The sequence below is a fragment of the Phyllostomus discolor genome, chromosome 5 (assembly GCF_004126475.2).
Source record: "Phyllostomus discolor isolate MPI-MPIP mPhyDis1 chromosome 5, mPhyDis1.pri.v3, whole genome shotgun sequence".
NCBI lineage: Eukaryota > Metazoa > Chordata > Mammalia > Chiroptera > Phyllostomidae > Phyllostomus > Phyllostomus discolor.
The window spans coordinates 24,253,615-24,276,005 of NC_040907.2; the positions used below are offsets into that span (position 1 = coordinate 24,253,615).

Here is a 22,391-nt window from a genome sequence, read left to right on the forward strand (position 1 = left end):
GGACAGGCTGGCTGACCCCCCAGCCCAGCGGCCCCTGCCATCTGTCTGCACGTGCCCCTGAGGTTTGCCTGTGTAGGGCTGCAGGCTGGTCCCTCCAGCGGGGAGTCGGGGGGTGAGGGCTGCAGGCTGTGGTAGTGGCAGCGGTGGTGGGAGGGGTCAGCTCCACCGCAGGAACTCTGGTTTTACATGCTAGTTCCTTTTGTAACTGCAGGCGGGCACGTGACATCACACCTCTGAACCTCACTGCCCACATCTGTAAAATGGGGGCTAGCTGAGCACAAAGGCAGGCCGGTGAAGTGCTCAGTAAATGCCTGGCATCATTGTTTCTCTTCGAGGCTCTTTGATCCTCTGTAAGACTCAGTTTGCTTGTATAGAAACTGGGGGTAATAATTTCCACCGTACAGACTTGCTAGAGATTATAATGGCACGATACTCAGCGAATGCCGACGGGAGCCACTTGGGGACGGTTGTACGTAAAGGGTGCTGAGCAGAGCTTTGGTGAACGGGAGAGCCCTGTCTCTCGGCCCGACAGCTGGTGCTTTGTGGAAGAGCCAGCTCCGTGATGCTCCACCTTTCATGTTTTCAAAAAGCTAGAAATGTGAATTTTTTTAAATGTAAGAATCTCCCAATTGTAAAATGCTGGCAACTATTTAAGCATATATAAGCAATGTATGACCTTCAAAATGATAAATGTGGGTTAAGGAGGTCAGTGTATCACTGGTTCCAACGGTCAACAATAAAAACAGCGTTTATGGCATGTGTACTGTGTCGGGAGCAGTTCTAAGCTGTTTATGTGAATTATCCCATTCAGTCATCTCAACTCTGGGAGGTGGATGCTATTATACCCATTTCACAGATAAGAAAACGAAGGCACAGAGAGGTGCTCAGTAACTGAGTGGTTTTCAATCATTTCCCAGCACCCCTGGCGCTCCCCCTGCACTTGTCACTGCTCCTCTGCCTGCTCTGGGTCTCTTCTGTTCTGAGGACCGCTGGGTACTTAGCTCTGTGCAGAGGCAGGTGGCTGTCCTATGGTAGAGGCACTAGTGACCTCAACACAGGCCCAATCCCGAACAACCTGGAAATATAGAGTCTCCAGGTGTCAACTGGCGGGTATTTTTCCAATGTTCTCCTTTTTGGGACTGTGGGGCAATAGGAGAAAAGGGTCCAGCCTGCTTCCCAGTCTTTCCCACCAGCCAAAGAGAGGGGCATCAAGAGGAGAGAGCCTTGAACTTCTGTGTTCCTGGCACTGGGCCAACCACCATACATACTGTAGCTCATTGCATCCTCTTGCTAATTGCCGCACGGTGAGAATCAGTATGCATGTCATTCAGGTGAGCAAATTCAGGCTCAGAGAAGTGATGCGACTTGCCTAAGGTCACCCGGCAGAGACAACACCCAAGATTTCAGACCTGCTCTGTCTGACTTTAAGACTGATGTGGCTTGACTGTGCCAGGTGCACCCCACTGAGCTCTGCCTGTCACTGTGTTTTGGTCTTCCACCCCCACTTCCGACTGAAGGCAGGGCTATGGTGCCCTCAGAGAGGCCTGCAGACAGGTCCGGAGGAACAGGAAGAGGAGATCCAGGAGTGCCCCTGAGCCCTCTGGATCACGTGAGAGTGCTGAGCAGCTGGAAGGGGTGGTGGTGGACTGAATGGCTTCTCCGAGTGCCCTGCAGGCTCGGGTGCCAGGACAGGGCAAGACTGTGCAAGGAGGGAGGGCTTGACAATGTCAGGGACCCAGAGAGCCTCAAACTCTTGGCCCCCAGCTCCTGTCCCTCATACATAGTCCCACCCACATGTGATGTGCCTCCCCTACACCCCGGCACCAAAGAGGGCTAAGTCCTGGGAGAAGCTGTCTTCTTACCTCCTCTCCCTTCAAAGCTGCCCAGCCCTCCCCACAGAGAACCCGCTTTCCCCACTTTCTCCTTTACTTTTTGCCTACATAGTTTTACAGCCAAATGGTGCTTTCAAAGGCCTCCTTTTTCATCTCCTAATTAATTTTTATCTGCCAAGACAGAGGGAGGACAACATAGGAGACGCTGTTTGTGATGTCTACTGCTCCCTGACAACTCTTCAGATGGAGTTTCTTTGGAGTGATGGGGCTGCCTCTAGCCATGTGCCTCCTGGGCTGCAGGGTGGGGGCGTGGCCAGGGATCTGGAGCTCCCCCGGGACAGCCCAACATCCTGCTTCTTGCTGCTTGCTTTGGACAGGAATGGGTTCTCTCCCCTGGGTTCTACTCTCAGCCTGGAGGCTTCTTAGTTTTTAAAAATTTTATTTACTTATTTTTAGAGAGAGGAGAAGGGAGGGAAAGAGAAAGGGAGAGAGACATCGATGTGAGAGAGAAACATTGATTGGTTGTCTCTTGTACGTACCCTGACCAGGCGCTGAACCTGCAACCCGAGCATGTGCCCTGACTGGGAATTGAACTGGTGACCCTTTGCTTTGAGGGACAACACTCAACCAGCTGAGCCACACTGGTCAAGGTCAGCCATGCTGGTCAAGGCTTTTAAAGATGGTTTGCAGCCTAAGCAGAAACACAGGGTAACTACAGAATTGAAGTTCATCTGCCCTGGATTCTGGGACATTCAGAGGTGCCACCTGCCTGGTTCCTGCCCTCAACATGGGCTCTTGCATTTGCTCCATTTGGCTTCTGTCACGTTTTAGTTCCATGCTTTCATTCAACAATGGCACGCACACGTACACACACACACACACACACACACACACGGTTATTAGACTGCCTTGTTTGTTACCAGGACTGTTCTAGGCTGGGGATCCGGCTCAACTGACTGTGGCTTCACTCTTCCCCAACCGACTCCTGGACTGGCTGGCTCCTGAGAGAGGTGACACGGACACCATGACAAAGAGCACAGGCAGTATAGCCAGATGGCTTGGGTTCAGATCCTTGCTCCGCATTTCACTAGCTCGATGGTAAAATGCTTGATGGTGAAATAGCAAGTTGGGGTTAACTCAGGTTACTTTCTGAGCCTGCTTTCATCGTGTGCACAACGGAGATGATACAACAATAGTCTCTAACCCTAATGCCACTGAGAGAATGATATGAGTGAATACTGCAACTCCCCTGCCTCCATCCACAGTTGCACTTTCTACAGTCTCAGTCACCCGTGGTCAACTATGGTCCAAACATGTTAAATGGAAAATTCCAGAAATAAACCACTCGTAGGTTTTAAGTTGCATATTGTTCTGAGTAGTGTGATGAAATCTCGAGCCGTCCTGCCGCATCCTCTGCAGAACGTGCATCATCCCTTCATCCAGCGCATTCACACCACCTGTGCTCCCACCCGCTAGTCACTGAGCAGCCGCCTCTGTTATCGGACTGACTGTCACGGGATCGCAGTGCTCGTGTTCAAGTCGCCCTTGTTTACTTAATAATGGCCCCAAAGCTCAAGTGTAGTGATGCTGGCAATTCACAATATGCCCGAGAAGCTGTAAACTGTATGTACATCTAGGGAAAACATAGTACATATAAGGGTTCACTATCATCTGTGGTTTCAGACACCAGTTGGGGGTCTTGGAATGTGTGCCCCAGAGGTAAGGGGGAACCACCGTACAGGTAAAGAGCTTGGGACCTCGCCTGGCTCCTAATAAGTGCTTGATAAATGTTGCCATTATTGTTGACTTTGTTAATGTCTCCTGTGCATCCTATGGGTACTCTCGGAGCCAGCCTTGGCATATACACTCATGGGCAGGGGAGGGGCACACCCTCCACAAGAAGACCCCAGGGTGGGTGTGGGGGAGGGCCCTTCATGTGCAGACAGAACATCTGACCTGACATCCCAGGTACAGCACCGAGCAGCTGTGTGGTCATGGGTAAATCACCCAGCCCCTCTGGGCCTCCATTTTTCTAAGTTAAACTCAGGTTTCCTTCCAGCTCTAACCTGAAAGTGACAATAAGGCTATGACCTGGCCTGGGGCAGGGGAAGTGTGACTATGGGGAAGGGGGTGCAAGGGGAGGCAGGGGAGGAAGTAAATTTGCCCAGGGATCTGCTGGGAGGGTGCTCTGTGCCCCCAGCCCCTCACCTGGGGTGGGGTCAATGTACCCACATCCAGGTCCTCTCTGCCTCCACAGCAGTCCCACTGCTGCCTCCGTGAAAGGCAGACTGGGCAACGCTGAGCTACGCTGGAATTAAAGCAGGCGACAGGAAGGCCAGACTTCAGGAGGAATTACTCAGTGATCAGGAGAGTAAGGAAGTGGAACTGGTTCTGCAGGGGGACATGGAATGGCTGTTTCTGGCCTAAGGCCCGTGTGAGTGTGGGCCCTTGAGCCCCAGCCTCGGAGTCCCGCCCCTGCCCTCCTCACTGTGCCAGTGGCAGGGCACGTGGGTGAGGGCAGAGCAGGCTGCAGGAGGCACTGCTTGATGCTGAGGACAGTGGCTCAGTGGGGAGCTGGGACTAGGCTCTGGGAAGACAGTCTGAGCATCTGAGCACGGAGGGAGGAGAGGACATCCAATCAGCGGCAATGAGCCTGCTCCGGCTGTATTTATGCTGCTTCCCTTTGATGGGGAGCCCTGCTTGAGACGCGCTCATGAGTAATGCATGAGAGATGCTGTGGCAAGTCACAGGGCCAGGCTGCAGCCTGAGCATAGGCATGGACAGGCGTGCACACACACAAACACATCATTGTACACACACGCAGACACGTGTGTGTGCAGGGGCCATCACAAACACAACAGCTATTACACACACATATGTGGGTCATTCCACAAATGCACAAGCTGTTATGCACACACAGGCCCACCCCCCACTCACACTAATTTAGGCACACTCACGGGCACATTTAAACAGAGAGGCATGCATATGTTCTCCACACATGTACCATGTAGACACTCTGGCACACACTCGTAAACACTCATGGGCACATATCCACACACCCAGATCCCAGAGATGCATGCAAACATATGCTCACCAATACACACATATGCGCAGACACTCATGTTCATACACAAACACACATGCTTCCACCCAGGCGTACTCTTTGCGTGGGCACAGATGTGCACACATACATACTCAAGTGCAATTTACATGTGTTATATGCTGCTGTATGCACACACCCACCTAGCACATACTCATATACTGCTCACACTTGTGAACACATACACAGGGTCCTAGAGAGCTCCCAAAGTGCCTGTGACCACGTTTTCCCCTTTCCTTCTCTCTAAACGCACGACAGTGACCTCTGAGGAAGGCCACGTTTGCTGCTTCTCAGTAGCAGTAGCAACATCCAAGAGGGGAGCCCTTTTCTCTTTGCTCTCTTTGCTGAGCAGGAGCCTACACCCTTCAGGAGGGACACAGGAGAGGTAGGGGTGGGAAAGGATCCCAGTGGGGCTCTGCTGTCCCAGAGGCAGAAGGCTTTCCCACCCAGCCCCTTCCTGCTCTCCTCATCAGGCCTCATCGGAGGCTCAATCCATCACTCAGAGGCTAGCCTAGAAGGAGGCCAGGGCTGGGGCTGGCGGGCCAGGACCCAGGGGAGAGGGACATCTCCCAGGCTTTCAGACTGATCGAGAGCAATTGACTAATAAAGAAATAACCGAACAAATGGACCTATAGCACAGAGTTCCCAGATCCCGACCATTTCTGAGAAAAGCTGGGACAGTGGTTCTCAAAGTGTGGGCCCTGGACCAGCAGCCTCAGATTTCCCTGGGAACCCAATAGGAATGCACATCCTTGGTCCCACTGTGGCCCCACTGCACCAGAAACTCCGAGAGGAGGCCCACCAACCCAGGCTCAGCCCAGCCTCCCAGGCGATTTGGATGCACACTCGCAGCTGAGAACCATGGCCCACCGGGGGGTCCATTCTACGGTTCGTGGGCTGCCTGAGGCTCAGGATGGCTGTGAATGCGGCCCAACCCAAAATCATAAATTTACTTAAGGCATTTTGAGATTTTTTTTGTGATTATGTGTTGCAATGTATTTAATGTGTGGCCCAGAGACGCCAAGAGGTTGGGCCCCCTGGTTAGACCATGGGCCATGGAAGACAGCAGACCGGGGTCAGCGCCTGGCTGAAGAAGCTGTGGGTGCTTGGACGAGCCCCTTAACGACTCTGAGCCTCAGTTTCCACATGTGTAAAGTGGAAATAACTGTAGCACCTGCTCACAGGACTTGTCATGAAGATTAAGTGAGGCAAGCTGTTAGTACAGCGCCTGGCTCACTGGGAGCTCTCGGTGGTGGTGGCTATCGTTATTACTTTAATTTCCAGAGGAACATTTACAGGCACGGGTTTTCAGGACCAACCAGTCTCCTAAACCCTCAGCTACTCCAGTAGAAGGTGCACAAACACTGGGGAGCAGAGCCAACACCTTACAAGGCAGGAGGAGCAGCACCAGATCCCTATGAGAGTAACCTGAGCAGGTGATGGGGCTTTATCCAGACTGGGTTATTCCAGTTATTCCAAGAGTATAATCTGCTAAGGAATGCTTGTAAACATTTGTTGGAGTTTTAAGCCTCTTCTCTTCCTTGGAGGATGCACCCCCTGCTGCCCTCTAAGTGGCGAAGAGCTGACCCCCAAACCCAGGCCAGCCTGGTGGAGATGGATGCCACTGAGACCCAAAGCCAAAGGCAGGAAGCCCACTCGCCCTGGGCCTGTTTGTGCATCTGGCCTCCCTTCTCCTTCCCCCTTCTCCAGCCTCGTCTCCCCACTTGTCCCCCTCTGACGATTTAAGGAAATAAAGCACACTTAATCTGCTTGCCCCAGGTATAGGAACTTCTAGGAGCTTTGCTGGGACCCACTCAGGAGGCTACATCACCACAACCCCAAAAAGTTAACTGGTCCCCAGCGGGGAGGGACTAAGCCCTGGGGATTTCTGGCCCCTTGGCTCCGTGTGGTTAGGGAGGGACAGCAAAGGGTCACCTTGTAGTGCTGTGGTGGGAGGGAGAGGGCCTCACCTTGAAGAAGGTCATGGTGGCCCCGTCCTTGACAGCCCCATACTCGATCTTGGTTTGCTTGGCCAGGTCGTCGGCAGAGTCGATGGGCGATTCCATGCGCTCCACGGTCAGAAAGGCGGCTAGGTTGGCCGTGTAGGAGGAGATGATGATGAGCGTGAAGAACCACCAGATGCCACCGATGATGCGCGTGGACAGGGCTTTGGGCATCAGTTCAGACCCTGGGGGAAGGGAAGAGGCAGGTGGTCTCTGACGATGTGCAGGCCAGGGCTGCCTGGGTCCTCTGGGTCACGGACTCCACTGACGGTCTGAGGAAAGCTGAGCCCCCAACCCTCAACCAGTGATTCTCCGAGTGTGGGCCCTGGACCAGCGGCATTGGCATCACCTGGGAACTTGCTAGAGATGCTCATGCTCAGGCCCATCCCAGGACTTACTAAATCAGTAACGTCAGGGGCGGGGCCCCACGACCTGGGTTTGATAAGCCCTCCAGGTGATTCTGATACAGGCCAAAATTAAGGACTGCTGCTTTTCTAGAACAACAGGCACGTGCCCAGCATTTCCCAGGCTTGGCAGGCCCTCTGGTGCCTTTCCTCGGACCCCGTGTGGCCCCTGCTCCGAACACCTGGGGGTGGGGCCCCTGGGCTCTTGAGTGAATCCTGCCCCTAACTCTCCGTATGATCTCGTGCCCAACACTCTCCTCTCTGGGGCTCTGCAAAGCAGGAGCAATTGTCCCTCGTCTTCCCAGCTTCACACAGATACAGGGAGGCTGCCACGATATAATTTGAGGAGAAATTGTATTGCAAATACAATTGGTATACAAATACAAGATTGCTATGCGGTGCTTTGCAGGAGGAGAAAAATCAACATGTTTTGAAGCTCTTTGATGAGATAGATCACGCTTCCTCCCTGACCTTGGGTGTGGAGCACAATTTAGGCGAAACCTTCTAACTGAAGTAATTAACTAGGTGGCTTTCAAGAGATTTAAATAGCAAGTGACTCCTGAACTTTCCAGAATATTGGGATCTGCAATCTGAAAAGCGTGTGCTTTGATATGGATGGTTTTTTTTCCCCCTCAAAGAAATCACTCAAGGGAGAGGTTTTCAAATACACAACTATTTTCTCCCTCCTAATCAAAACCTCGCGGGGAATACACTAGGGGCCAAGGCTTTGAATAGCAGCAGGAGATGGAAGAAGAGAGGCTATTACTGCATTGAAGGGCTCCCAGGTCTTTCCCAACTGTCACTGAACAAAGATGATGGACAAAGAAGCAAGGTGAGGCTTCAGGACACTCATTAATAGTGGGGACAGAATGAGGCACTTCCCTTGAGGGCTGCCTGTCGCTTCCCACCAAGGCTCCTCAGCTTCCTCACCCAGCCACCCACACCCAGCCTCACCTGCCTGGCCCTCCCGCAGACTGCTCCAAGCCAGCGACAGAGCTGCCCCGCAAAGGGAGAATGGCTTATTTTAGTTGTTGGTTGGTGAGCTTTGCCTGGCTCTGTTGGACCCCCCTCAGGCCCAAGTCCCTACTCTGGGCTCTGCCATGGATGGGAAATCATCAGGCGGGGGGCAGGCTGATCTTCCCTCACACTTCTTCGTTTGAGTGCCCAACGCAGGGCTTGGCGGGCTGTGGGCACTCAGGACACGTGGGGTCATACCATTCATCCGCTCATTCATCCATCCATTCAGCATTTCACGGCGGATACCTATAAGGACCAGGGTTTGTGCTGGGCCTTGAGGATACACACAGATGAGTGAGGGACAAGGACATTTTCTTTGGATCCTCTCCCTTCCCATGCCCCGCCCCCTCCCGGCTGTGTCACCCACTGTGCCTCAGTGAGGCCCTAAAACAGGCAGAGATTTGGGTTTCCCAATTTCCCGAGACAAGAGGCTCTGGGATGAGCGGCAGCAGCAAAGGGCACATGTTTTCCCCGGAGGGGTTTCCTGTGCCCACCTCCAGCCCATGGTGTCTCTTCACCACACCCCTCGAAGCCGGAGAAGATGCTCTGCTCTCTGAGATCTTTGAGCAGTTGCACGTTATCTCCCAAGGGTGGGCCACCAGCCCAGGGTCCGGTCCTGCGCACTGGCCCTCCCTCAGGAGGATAGAAGAATGTGGTGTCCTTCTGTGTATCCCATCTCTGATGTACTTCAGACTTGACCCTTCCTACTCCCAGACTCCCCACAGCCAGACTGTCACCAAGTCCAGTCCCTGCTACACCCTGAAATTCTCTCAGCCCATGCCGTGCTTTACCCTCATGGGCCCCTATGCCAGTTCGTCCCATCATCTCATTCCAGCAATGGCCTCTCACCCGGCCTCCCTGCCTCTGGTCCACTACCCACCCATCCTCAGCCCAACTTTGTTTGGCCAGAGTCTGCAGTGGCAAGGCTATCGGTGGGGTCAGTCCCCGCAAGAGGGATGTGCTGTGTCTGTCTCAGCTGGAGCAGGAGGGACTGGGGATGAGCCCGCGTGACATGGGTGGGGATGGCTCATCTGCTTTAGCCTTAGAACACAGGTGGCAAACACAAGGCCCATGGGCCGAATCCGGCCCTCTGCCTTGTTTTATCCGGCCGGCACCTAGTTTCTACCCAGTGGTAGCACTGAGCTCTCGCTTAACTGTTAAGGAGTAGTTATGTTTATAGTCTTAAAATTACATTTAGCCCTTTGAAGGCAACCACGAGGCTGAGGCGGCCCCCGGTGAAAATGAATTTGACACCCCTGCCTTAGAACCTGAGCAGGCCCAGAGGCAGTAGTGGTGGAGGGTGGGGACCTGGGGCAAGGGCACACACCGGGGTGTCCAGGTGTCTCCAACCTTGTGATGGCTCAGCGGGTCCGAGGCTGTCCTGGAGGGTGGGCTGACTCTGCTGACCCCCCAAAGGTTCAGCATCCCTCCCTGCCCCTCCCCACCAGGGAGAAGAGGTTCCTGGGGGACAGGAACTCACCCCCCCCCCCGCCCCCGCCAGCCCCGGGAGGGGGCACATACCTTGCTGCATCAGGGAGCCCATTCCGAACCAGAAGCTATTTAGCAGAGTGAAGTTGTTTTCCACCACCTCGGAGCCGGGGTTGCAGGGGTGAGCATCATACCACTCGTAAGGGCTGAACCTGCAGGGGGAGAGGGGAGCAGTGAGGCTGAGCTGCAGAGAGATGGGGTGGGGGGAGGAAGGGGTGTCAGTATCACAGCAGCGGGTGGTTTAGCAAACACTGATGTGCGACCACTTTAGCATCAATTGCCTCATTGTTCCTCCGGGAAAGCAGGGACAGGGAAATGAGGACCGGTTTGCTGTGTGCTTTATTGTTAGTGGCTTTTGCTGGTTATAAAAGTAATTCAGCAGTGTCTCTTAAAATTAAAAGTGCACATGCCCTTCAACCTAGCAATTCTGTGACTCATTAGCCATCCTAGAAAAAATACGAGTACACGAGTGCAAAGAGAAGTGCTGAAGGTGTTTATCGAAGTGTCGTTTGTAAGAGCAAAACCCTGGAAACAAGGAAATGTCCTTCAACCCGGGTCTGATGAAGCAAGCGATGCCCCCGCCGCACTGTGAAGTCTCACGCGGCTGGCAGAGCGAACACTTCTAGAGGTACCGACAGGAGAAGGTCTCCAACATGCGACATTTGGTTAAACAAAAGGGATAAAAATAAGAACAATAGGATCACATTTATCTAAATAGATTCCCAAAGACACAGCTTTCTACCTCTTTATGTCCATTTGTATATAAATACATATAAAGCATCTGGAAGAATCCAATTCAAAAAAATGTGAGTGTTTTCCTCTGGGAAGGGAAATCAGAAATGGCGGAAGGAACTTCAGGGAAGCCTTTTTGCTTTATATGTATTACATGAATTTTTAAAAGTGAGAATGGACTTTTTGAGTTATTTGTATTATGTATTTATTTACTTATTTACTACTATTTATGACTATTTCATTATTTACTTATATTTTTGAATGGCTTAAATTGAATTTAAAAACTTAAATTAAAAAAGGTAAGACACATTCCTCATAAAATAGTCAGACAGCCCAGAAGAATACAATGAGGAAGTGAAACACTCCAGGACTCCACCCCCTGGAAAGGACAATGCGTTATATAATTTTTCAGCTTTTTTCCTCTGGATATACACATGCATGTGTGACAGGGAGACATGGTTACTGTAAGCCCCCCTCTGTCTTCCAAGGAAGACTGGAGGGGCCCATGTGCACGGCGGCCGGAGTCCCAGGTGAGGAAAGGCAGGCTGGAGGGAGCCAGAGCGCCCCGCAGAGAGAGAGGCCCCGGAGGAAGTCTCTCAGGGGCTGGCATGGCCGGTGTGGCACGAAGCAGAATATCCTGGTGGCAGTAAAGGCCTTACTCAATGCCAAACCCCTGGTGCGCGGCAGGCACGAGCCAGGCCAGGCCTGTTGGCAAAATGGACAAGCCCTGTGCTGAGCCAGAGCTGCCATGGGGTGGGCCTGGGGGCCTGCCACCTTCACAGATCCCGTCTCTGGGCAGCTGTGTCCAGCTCTCCATCAGCCAGCATGGGGTGGTCCAAAGGACACAGGCCCCATGGAGAAGGGGACCGAGGGCCACATACACCATACAGACGTGCTGTGTTTGACCCCAGCGGTGTTGCAAAAAATCAAATTTGTGGCTATGTATAACAGCCAAGAGGTGTCACCTAAAAGCCTGAGTCACCCTCTAAAAATCACGAACTCGGCAGCACTGGCGCCGAGTCCTGCCTCGTGCAGCTGTTGGAGCCGGGTACCGGCTGCCCCTCTCAGCAGGTGTGTGTCTCCAGTTTGCTTCAGTCCCATCACTCCCTGCTGCCTGCCACTCAGCCTGCTTCCCTTCCTCATCGTCCCCATCCAGCCCCTCTGGCCACCTCCACCAGCACCCCCTCCTCCATCTCATTTAAACTCCGATGGGGCATGATTGGAAGCCTAACTCCGCCAAGAAAAAGCTTTGTGACTTTGGGCAATGACTTAACCTGTCTGAGTCTCAGTTTCTACTTCTCCGAAGTAGGGGTAATTACACCCAATGCACAGGGCTGGAGTGAAGATCTGACAGGACGCGTGTGAACTGTGTTATGTGAGTGCTACCCAACGTGACAATTGTACTGGGGTGCTGTTCATTGCTCTGTGGCCAAGGCCCTGGCTCCTCTGCTCTGTCCTCACATGTCCCGTGTCATTCCAGCAGCTCCAGGAATCCTGTCTCTCCCCCAGAGTCTCCCCAGCCTGACCTTGGGAACTGGGTTCCTACCTTCCCGGCCAGGGGGGATGGAAAGTGGTGGAAAGCAGGCCTGGCTGCCAGCAGCTGATGAAAGGCCAGGAATGGGAGGGGGACGGGATGCACATCACATGGACAGAACTGATGCTGGAAAAGCTCGAGCTGTTTTCCAGGGGGCGGGGAGCTGAGAGGCTGGCTGGAGCTGCTAAAATTATGGTGAGAGCTGCAGAGAGTGGCTCCTGGCTTTCAAAGGCTTGTTAGACCATTAGAGACAAGAGGCCTAATGAAGGCCTCTCTGTGGCAGGCTGGGCTGCGGGCTGGGCTGAGCAGGCAGGCAGCCCCCGGCCGGCAGGCAGCAAAAGGGCTTTGGAGGCAGGACAATTTCATCTCTGCCATCCTTTCCTTTGGTCTTTCTCTGTGCGGGAGGAGGGAGCAAAAGGGAGTGGGGTGGGGGAAAGGTTTTTCAAAGAAGACCCAGGAGAAAAAAAAAGGCTGAAACACCAAGTCCTTGGATCTCAAATTGCCTCTCCAGAGAAGTCTCTCTTCTTACTTTGTTAGGATTTAGAGAGGAAAAAAAAAAAAAACCAGGGCAGAGACTGAGCTGGAGGCTGGAGGGAGGGGCAGAGGGCCCAGCTGGGAAGGGGATGGGGAGCTGGGCCCAGCAGCCAACCACCGGGGCAGAGGCAGAGGACAGATGTCCAGGTGGCCGGAGATGTCGGTCGTAGATAAAACACTTGGTGACTTGAGTTCATATGCCAAATGTGTCCCTTATTGCTAGGGTGGCTTTGGCGAGGATATCACCTTTCTGAGCCTCAGATGTCTCCTCTTCATAGGAAGCTGTGAGAATTAAATAGTATAATGGCTGTGAAAGACAGAGCAACGTGCTTGGCTAGTACGGGGCTCTCAGTAAACACTGAGCTTGACTGTGTCCCCAGTTACCTCCGCCTGCCATGCACCACAAGGATGTGTTAGTATCTCTCATTTGAACGGCCAAGTGTGCAAGGGTTTTGCTAGCACATCTTACAGACAGCTGGGTGTGTACATTTCTGCATGAGAGCATGTGTGTGAGTCTTTGTGGTGCTGTCCTTTTTTCAAGTGTCAAGCCACATTCTGTGCCACCCAAAGCACCTGGGTCTGCAGTACTGGGTGCCTGGCCCAGCTGCTGCAGCTCTGGGCAATAACTTAACCTCCCCAAGCCTGTTCATAGGGCCTGGGGTGCAAGTGCTGCTTCCAGAGTCATGCACACAGACTAGGGTGAGGACGGGGAGATTAACGCTTGTGGGCTGTAGACTATTTCCTAAGGGATATAAAGGGATCTGAGCTGCAGAGAAGGAGAGGGGAGCATGCATAGCAGTGGTCTGGGGTGGGGGACTTGCTTGGCTCCCCAAACCTCCAACCTCAGGCTAGAGCTCTAGCTATGGCATTGCCCTTACCTGGCAATGACGAAAAGGACACAGCTGACACCCAGGTAAGCGAGGAGCACATACATCCAGATGTCTGGGGACAGGGGGTTGAGGAAGGAGAAGACACTGGGGTTGGTGCCATTGGGCTTGCGATACAGGATGCTCACACCGAGTGTCATGAAAGGTTTGGAGAAGTCAATGGCCTTCTCGCGGATGTGGGTGATGGTCAAGGGGGCCACAGCCAGATCTGCTTTCTGCAATAAGAGAGAGAGAGAGAGACAGACAGACAGACAGACTGACTACGAGCAAAGCCTCAGACTAGCAGTGAACAGAACAGTCCTCCTTGGAGTGGAGTCAGTTGCCTGAGCCCTGGATCACTTAACCACTCTTCAGTTTCAACATTTACTAACCCTTCTTCTAGGCCAGGCCGTGCTCGGGGTGCTGGGGAGACAATGATGAACTTAATTCCTGTTCTCCAAGAGCTCATGACCTTGAGGGAAAGGACTGTGGCATAAACGTGCAGAGAATGGAGCCCTATTAAAACTGTAACCATGTAGTCTATTCTCAAAATGGTGCTTTATCAAATAAGTACAGTGCAGCAACCTAAGAACATTTAAAGGTCACTCGTGTTCTTTATTTGTAACTTTCAAACATCATGAAGAGGACGTGGAATCCACAACAGCCCTTAGTTAAATGTTTTCCTTTCCTATATACTTCTTGACAGCTTCACCCCATTATATACCCCAAACACTCCCCAAACCAGATAGGCACAAGTTATGCCTTCCTGGGAGGAAGAAGACAAAGATGAAACTGAACAGGCAAATCCAGAACCTGTTTAGTCAGTGGGGGGACAAAAGCAGAGGAAGAAAGGAGGGGTGTAGGGAAGGCTGGGAATGTTCATAATGTTGGTAAACCTTGGCCCATCACAATTTTATAGAGGGGAATAATTAAAGTTCTATCTCTTGGATCTGAGCTTTCCCTAATTAAAAAGCTATAACCCTTCATCCCTGTCTTTCCAGCCTTGCCCCACTGCTCTCTGTCTAAACGAGGCCCCGTTTAATTGCTCCCTGCTGACCACATCATGCTTCGCACATGCTGTGCCCTGTTGAGAATGCCCTCTCCCTGTGGCCCTTTCCCACCTTCCGTATTCCTTCGCACATGCCCCTTCTTCCAAGAAACCCTTCCTGATGGCCTCCAATTCTAAATCCCTGTGAAGTTTGCTCCATCCCAGGTAAGATACTAGCTTGGTGTGAATAACAATATGTGTGGTCATGTGACTTTTGTCTTATCTGCTTATTTATCTGCGAGCTTTTAAGCACAGTTGGCATTGTTTCATTTCTCAATTTTCAAGACCCATCTCAGCTTCTGTAATATTTGTTAGTTAATAATATTTCCCTTTGAGAGGTAACCCCTTGGGTTCCTGTGGATATTTACATGTCAGAATGTGAACAAAGTTATCACTTCCCTTCCTCAGATGGGGCAGGACAGACAGGAAGGCTGTGTCCTAAAGCTCAGCACTAAAGACCTGTTTGCTAAGATGGGAGAGGTTACCTCTGAGGCTCCCTCCCAAGGCAATGCCTCTAGGCAGCCACCCACTAGCTTGGTCCAGCTCCATCCATCCATCCATCCATCCATCCATCCATCCATCCATCCATCCTTTATGAGCTCCACCAGACACTAGGGAATATAGAGTTGAACCACACAATGAGGGAAATAGACATTAACGAAATTGTTTACTACATTGTAACTGTTAGCACTATCTCTGACTTCACTAATCCTAGAAAAGAAACCAGGAACCAGGTTGAAATCAGACATCAAAAAGGGGAAGACCGATATGGGTGGAACCCCAGCTTCCAAATGGCATTGCAGACGTCTTAGACTGGGGACATCAGGAAACACGCCATGATGTTGCACACCCCAGTGTTTCTCCTTCTAACAGCACCCCCACACCGAAGTAGTGACACTTGGAGCACAAGGATTCAGTGAACCTCAGAACCTGGGAGAGCCAGGGAGGAGGAGCCTATTACAAAGGATTATTTTATATTGGGACCTTCCTTTTGTAAATTTCTGAATGTGTGAGCTGGAATTTGCTTAACTCTTAAGGCAGAGGCAGAAGAAACAGGCAGGAGTGGGCACCCCAGTTCCCTGGAGTCATCTCAGTTCAGGAAAGCAACAAAAGAGAGAGAACTATCTGAGAAAGTGCAGAGGGATTAATGTGTATTTGCTCAAGACCTACTGTGTGCCAGTCTGGGATTTGGAAGTAAGCAAGAGACCTAGCTCCTGCTCTCACGGAGCTTCTAATCAAGTGAGACCCTTTTGGGGACTGAGGACAGGACTCTGAATAGGGTGAGAGCTGGGGTTGGGCACCCTGGAAGGTCCCTTTCAGCCCTGAAGTTCTAGTTCTCTCTAATGTTGGTGTGACAAGGGCAAAATGGGCTTTTGATTTCTAGAACTTGGCCTCCCCCAGGCTTGTCCCTTCAAAACACAACTTTGGGAGGCTCTGTTCTGAACCCAAAGTTATCATCATTATTCAGAACACATTTGGAGTTGGTCTTTGGGAATGGCCTCTAGGGCTTGGATAGATTCTTGGGAAGAACCTCAAAGTCAATGGAGGCAAATCCCCCTTTGGCTTTTGGTGGCAAGTTGTATCAGAGCTTTAGTTCCTGGGGGGATCAGGGTGTGTGTAGCCAAGGCTTGTTCCATCCACCAGAAATGTTTTAGGACTGGTGAGGAAGCTAATCATGGGGCCACAGGCTCTCTTTCTTCCCCCAGACCCACTCAGACCCATCAGAATTTCCCCACCAGCCTTCCTACTCTCTGCTGTAATGAGGTTACAGGGCAGGGACATCTCTGGCATTCTGTGCCTACAGCAGCAAGACAACTGGTCAACCTGACCTTCTTCACAGGGAATTTTGATGTGTGCTCTCCCTTGCGCCTCAGGAAGGCTGGAGTTTACCACTTCAATTTTGTCTTAGGCAAGAAACACTACATTTCACATCAGTTATGATTTCCCAGAAAAAGGCATTATTTTGTCCAACTTCTCTTGAAAGAGCAGAACAGATGTCAAGCCTTTGCCGTTTTAGTTCATTACTCAGACTGAAAGGCCCAATCTTGGCAGGTTCCTCCCACTTGTACAAATTTTCTTTGAGGATGATTCATAAAATCATAGGCTGTCAGACCTGGACAAGAGGAATTCAAGAACATCTATTCCACCCCAATTTTTTTTTTTTAGAGAGGGAAACTAAGGCTTAGAGAAGTTCCAAGGTCTTTGCTCTTGTATTTACAATAATCACATTCTTGAATAACCTCCAAACCTCTGACTTGTCCAACACACTCATTGGTCTTATGGGTGATTTGTTGACCCCTCCTGCCTCCCTGAGAAACTTTCCATACCTTTTCTAAATCTCTGGACCAGGCAGGATGGCCCTTCTAGGACACTACTTCATCCTCATAAATGCTTTCCACTTACCAAGAGTCTGTCAGGACCCCCTTGTCTCCAACCTTTCCTACTCTACTCTATCTTTGAATGGGGCCACTGGGTGCCCCCTGCTCTATCAAATCCCCAGCAATGAGAACTGAAGTCAAGAGTGACTTAACTCAAGAACTGAGTTAAGAGTGACTTAACCAGCTACAACTCCAGATTTTGGCCCTAAGCATCCAGCCACCTTGGCTGCTGGTTTGGCCCTGGCCTTTTATCCCAGACTGAAACTTGGGCAACCTGCTACTAGATTTTAAGAGCAGACTTGTGACCATGGTCCCAGTTCTGAACACTTATCACTGGTTAGTCTTCTCTTGGGACAGGAGTCTTCCTCAGGGGCTCAGCTCTGTTCCCTGAACCCCAGCTTGCTACCTGTGTCTGGTGTCCCTGTTGGCACCTGCCTACTTGGATTCCCAAGTATGGTCTCCCCCAGATTCCCCTCCTCTGTGCTCTGCCTCTTGGTTGGGATCCTCTAGGGCATCTGCTTGCTCAGACTGTGACCTACCATGGTCAAAAGAGTAAGTACGGCTGTTATTCATGGATGCTCCTTACACCAAGCAGCATCAAGTGTACTGCATATATCACCTTAGGTGATCCTTCCAGCAGCCCCGTGAGGCAGTGAATGTTATTGCCACACTTCAGATGAGGGTACTGTGGCTCAACCAGGCTAAGAGGTTTGTTCCAGCTGGTGAGTGGCTCAGCCAATACTTGGGCTCAGTTTACCGTGACCTCAAAGCCCAACATTTTACTATATAAACCATATGCGTTAGGTTAATTGTGCATACCCTCCCAACAAATACATTCAAGTTCTAACCCCTTGTATCTGTGAATGCAAGCTTCTTTGGAAATGGGGTCTCTGCAGAAGTAATCAAGTGAAGATGCAGTCATGTTGGATTTGGGTGGGCCCTAAATCCAATGATTGCTGTTCTGATAGAAGAGGAGAGGACACACAGAGAGAAGACGACTCTGCCGTGTGACGACTAAGGCAGAGATGGGAGTGATGCAGCTATAATTCAAGGACTTCCAGAGATTGCTGGCCATGCCAGATGCTAGGAGAGAGGCATAGGCCAGATTTTACCTCAGTCTCCAAAAGGTAAGTAACCAAACCTGCTGACACCTTGATTTCTGATTTCTGGCCTCCATAACTGAGAGAGAATACATTTCTATTGTTTTAAGCCACCGGGTTTGTGGTCATTTGTCATGGCGACCCCAGGAAACTCACACACTTCATACCTGCCATTTAGACTCTGGGAGGGATGCACAGAGCTCCTTTTCCTGCCCCCTGTCAGCCTCTCCCCAGTGTCTGTGCCATTCTAATGGGCAGGATTTATGGCTGGGCCTGCCCTGCTCTGTCCTGAGCTTAGGTTACATTTCCAGACACCTGAACTTGACTCTGGCTTCTGACCATGACTGCCACTGACCATGACTGCCACTGACCAAACCTACTTAGCATATGCTTCAAATCGCCTGGTGGGGCTTGGAAGCCCTATGGCTGCAGGAACATACTGATTCACCCTCGCCTCTCTCCAGATCCTTTTGCTTCTGCTTCCATAGCCACCCAGGAAAACCAGCCTCACTCCAGCCACACATGCAGGATGAGTCCCCAGAGCTCTGTCTGTTGGCTCTCTGCCCACATCTCAGGTATATGGTACATGGGATTCACCTTCCACTCTTTTCCCAAAGTGGTGTTTCTCCAGCTAGACTCTTTCCCCATTCCCAATGCTGCTTAATATATGTCAAAGACTTCCTTCTGCCCTGAGGATAAGAAATTCTTATTATGGGCTCCTTGAGCCATTCATGACTTAGTGCTGTTCAATCCAATTTTCTGCAATGATGGGGATGTTCCATAGCTGCACTGTCCAATAAGTATGGTAACTAGTCACACATGGCTATCAAGAATTTGACAGGTGGCTGGTGTAATTGAGGAAATGAATTTATACATTAATTAAGTTAAATAATTTTAAAAATTAATTTTAATTAATGTAAATTTGAATGAAAATAACCCCAGGTGGCTGGTGGCTACTATGTTGCAAGGTGCAGAGCTAGCCCTGCCTGCCTCTCCAGCCTTACCTGCACCATGTTCCCACTTGTTCTCTATCTACTGGCTTCTTTCAGTCCTCCAGTCCACGCCCTCTCTCACCTCAGGACCTTTGCATGTGCACAGGTTTTCTCTTTCTGGAACTTCTCCCTCAAACTCTGTGTCTAGTGAATGGCTACTTCTCCTTCAGATCTCAGTGCAAACATCAGTTCTACAGACAAAACCCTCAGATAAAATCAGGTCTCCTTTGTGATTACTCTCACAGCACCAGGTATTTTCACCCCTAGCACTCATCACAGTTATGATTTTAGAGGCATTAGTAGGTGATTCTCCAGGTCTTTCTCCCCTGCTGGACCATAAGCTCATGAAAGTAGGGCCTGAGCCTTCATCTTTTTCGGCATGGATGAATCGGCATGTTCCTGCAGCCATAGGCCTCCCAAGCCCCACCAGGCAATTTGAAGCATATGCTGAGTTTTTCACTGTTGTATGCCCCTTGCCTAGCATAGTGCCTGGCTCATAGCAGGCCCACAGGAGAGATTTTGGGACTGAATGAATGGGAATGTTGTTGGTTTGGGTGAGACATCCCATTCTCATGTCTGAGCACATGGCAGATTATAAGAGGGCCGAGCAAGTCACAGTTTCTGATGATGACCCTCCAGCTTCCAACCTTAAGAACACACAGTGCCCATTGAAAGGCCGTGGGCATTAATCTGATAATCAACAGCCTCAAAAACCTGCACAGCTGAGTAGAGGCGAGATGGTTGCTAGGAAATGTATGTGTCAGTGGACGGGTCGACTACAAACACCAGTGATTCACACACTGGCTTCCTGAGCTGGTGACAGCCTCACTTCCTGACAGTGAGGAATGATACCCATGCCTCTCTTACCTGGCCACGTTCTTCTCTCAGAACACTCACCATACCCTGGCTGAAGAATTGCATATGTTCATATGTTCATAGATTATTGTCTCTTTCCTCTACTAGGGAGTCAGATTCTGAGGCTCAGGGGAGGGATCCTGCCTGTTTGTTCACCTCTGTGGCCACAGCAATTAGCATGAGACCTAACTTAATAAATTTAACTGAAGAAATTGAATCGCTTGATCAATGGGAGCACTGGAGGTTTAGAAGAGTTCACCTAAGAAGTACTCCCGCATGGCCTGCCACATAGCAGTTTTCAGGGGTGGGGTACACTGAGTCACAGGTGATAGCTGCTGCTGACCCACTAATCAGCCACCATGCTTATCTCAGCACCATGGCCACACGGTGGATAACCGTGGAACAGCCCATATCTATCTAAAGATGCTAGAAAACTCCTAAGTGTTGACTGAGGGGTCATGCACCTGTGTTTCACACACAGGCCTCCTGAGCTGATGGACACCTGACTGTGAGAAAAGAAGCCTGGGTCTTTCCCAAGTCTGGGAGAATGGCTGATTCAGGAGTCCTGGCAGGAGCGTCAGAATGTTACCTTGGTTGCTTCCATATCTCTAGTTGCCCTCCAGGTCTGGCATGTCATGGGTGCTTGGAACAGAGCCTCACAAAGGTACAAGCTCACAGCATCTCACTTTCTGCCACCTGGGCGCCTCTCGCCTCCATGACTTCCCTTGCGCATTGCTGTAGGGCCCTGATTGGCTCCCATGGCCCCCATGTCAAACCCAGAAATGCATGGAAGTCAGAAGTCAGTTAATAAACCTGTCCTCCCTCCCCCCTTAACTCCAAGAGATGGCCCTGAGACACACTTTGTGAGGCTTTTCTGAGGCACAAACCTGTGGATTGAGCCATTAGTCAAACTCAGTGGGAATGGCTCAGTATGCATCTTCGTATCCTTGTATTGGCTTCTTCTCCCTCCTGCTCCACTTCCCTGCCCCTCACTCTCTCTCCAAAGCTCTGGTCAACCTGGCTGCCCTGATGAGAGTCCCCCTTTGCAGTCCATCTATATCCCCTGTCATCAATTGCCCTGTCCCATGCAGGATTCTGACCTGCCCTAGGTGAGCTTCCAGCACACCTTACTTCAAACTGCATTGGCTCAGCTTGTAGGAGGTGGCTTGGCAGGCCTTTCCTGGCCACACAAATAAGGATTTGAGAATTCTCCTAACACCAATGCAGGCAGGCCAGAACTGGGATCTGGTTCCTAGTTTGAAGGCAGGGAACATAGAGGGTGATGGGATCATGGCCTTGACACCAGACCCTCCCTTCACACACTTTGGATGGGAAACTCAATATAGTCAAGACTTCACATGTCTCTGGGGAAGGTGCACAAATCTGTGTGCTAATTCAACATTCATCAACACCTACTCTGTGTGTGTCCAGCCCCTCTCTTCTTGGCTTCAGGCTCTCTATACTTGGGGCTCGGCCTCCACACTCCCTTGGAGGATCCTGGTTTCCTGGCACCAGGACAGCAATTCTGGATGGCAGGTGTTGGAAAAGGTCAATGCCCAAAATAAAGTAAGGGGGTGATGTCCTGGTCCATGTCTCAGTTCCCTGTGAGTCTGATCAATGTGAGTCAGCTCCTGTTTGGATTCAGAGGGGCAAGGTCTAAATCGTGGACCATGCCTGAGAGGTCAGGTCTCCCACTGTTATCGCGTTCACACAAGTATATACTCAGACACGTGCATTCCCTGCTCTCGGAGTGAATGCTGCTGAGCAGGACAACTCCCACGCGCTGAGCATTTATTAAGTGCTAGGTACTGTGCTAACCATTTTTGTGCCATATCTTATTAAATCTTCCCATGAGCCCTAGGCAGAAGGCTTTTAAAAAAATCATTCCTATTTCACAGATGTGGAAATGGAGGCCAAAGAGGTTGAAGAGCTTTCCCACTGTCAGCTAAGCAGTGCTAGACCCCAAATTTGGACTCATCACTGTTGGCTTCTAAAGTTGTGGAAACACATGGAAGTAATTTAAAGGCATGGATGTGAGTAGAAGACTTTTGAGAAAGGGGACATGAGAGAGAGCAGGCAGTATAAACAGAGACATAGTGATTTGAGATGGGGTGTTCGGCAGAGAAAGCACTGCTCTGCCCAATCGTGTTTGTTGCTACCATAGTTGGAAGTGACTTGGAGGAAGATGAGTGTGTCAGCAGGAGGCGGATGCACGCTTCAGATGTCCCATCTTTCTCCACAACCCTGGCTCCTTGTAGGGCCATGTGGCATGGGACAGAAGTGAGCAGAAAGTGTCAGGAAAGGACTTCTTAACTCCTGCTGGTCAGAGGCTCCACCCCAGGCCTCCAAATGGGCCTCTGGGGACAGACCCTCATAAAGTTAGCATTCATCATTTTTACATCTACGTTCAGATCCCTAATAAGAAAGTAATAATATTGCCGAGCCTTTACCATGCTTTCTATGAGCTAGTGAGAAGACTAATTATCTGACGACACTAATAAATGGTTA

General features: G+C 50.9%; 1 protein-coding gene across 3 annotated transcripts in view; it reads right to left on the minus strand.

Moving 5' to 3' along the window:
- Positions 1–22,391, minus strand: part of GRIK3 (glutamate ionotropic receptor kainate type subunit 3) — a 209,194-nt gene that overhangs the window by 11,954 nt on the left and 174,849 nt on the right. For all 3 annotated transcript variants that reach the window (XR_004903141.1, XM_028513769.2, XM_028513770.2), the window contains exons 11-13: positions 13,523–13,746; positions 9,878–9,996; positions 6,903–7,120 (exon numbers count right to left, since the gene is read on the minus strand). Coding sequence is in view for 2 of the 3 variants with exons in the window: in XM_028513769.2 (XP_028369570.1) it covers positions 6,903–7,120; positions 9,878–9,996; positions 13,523–13,746 (561 nt within the window). In the remaining variant the exon portion in view is untranslated. The remainder of the gene's footprint in view (positions 1–6,902; positions 7,121–9,877; positions 9,997–13,522; positions 13,747–22,391) is intronic.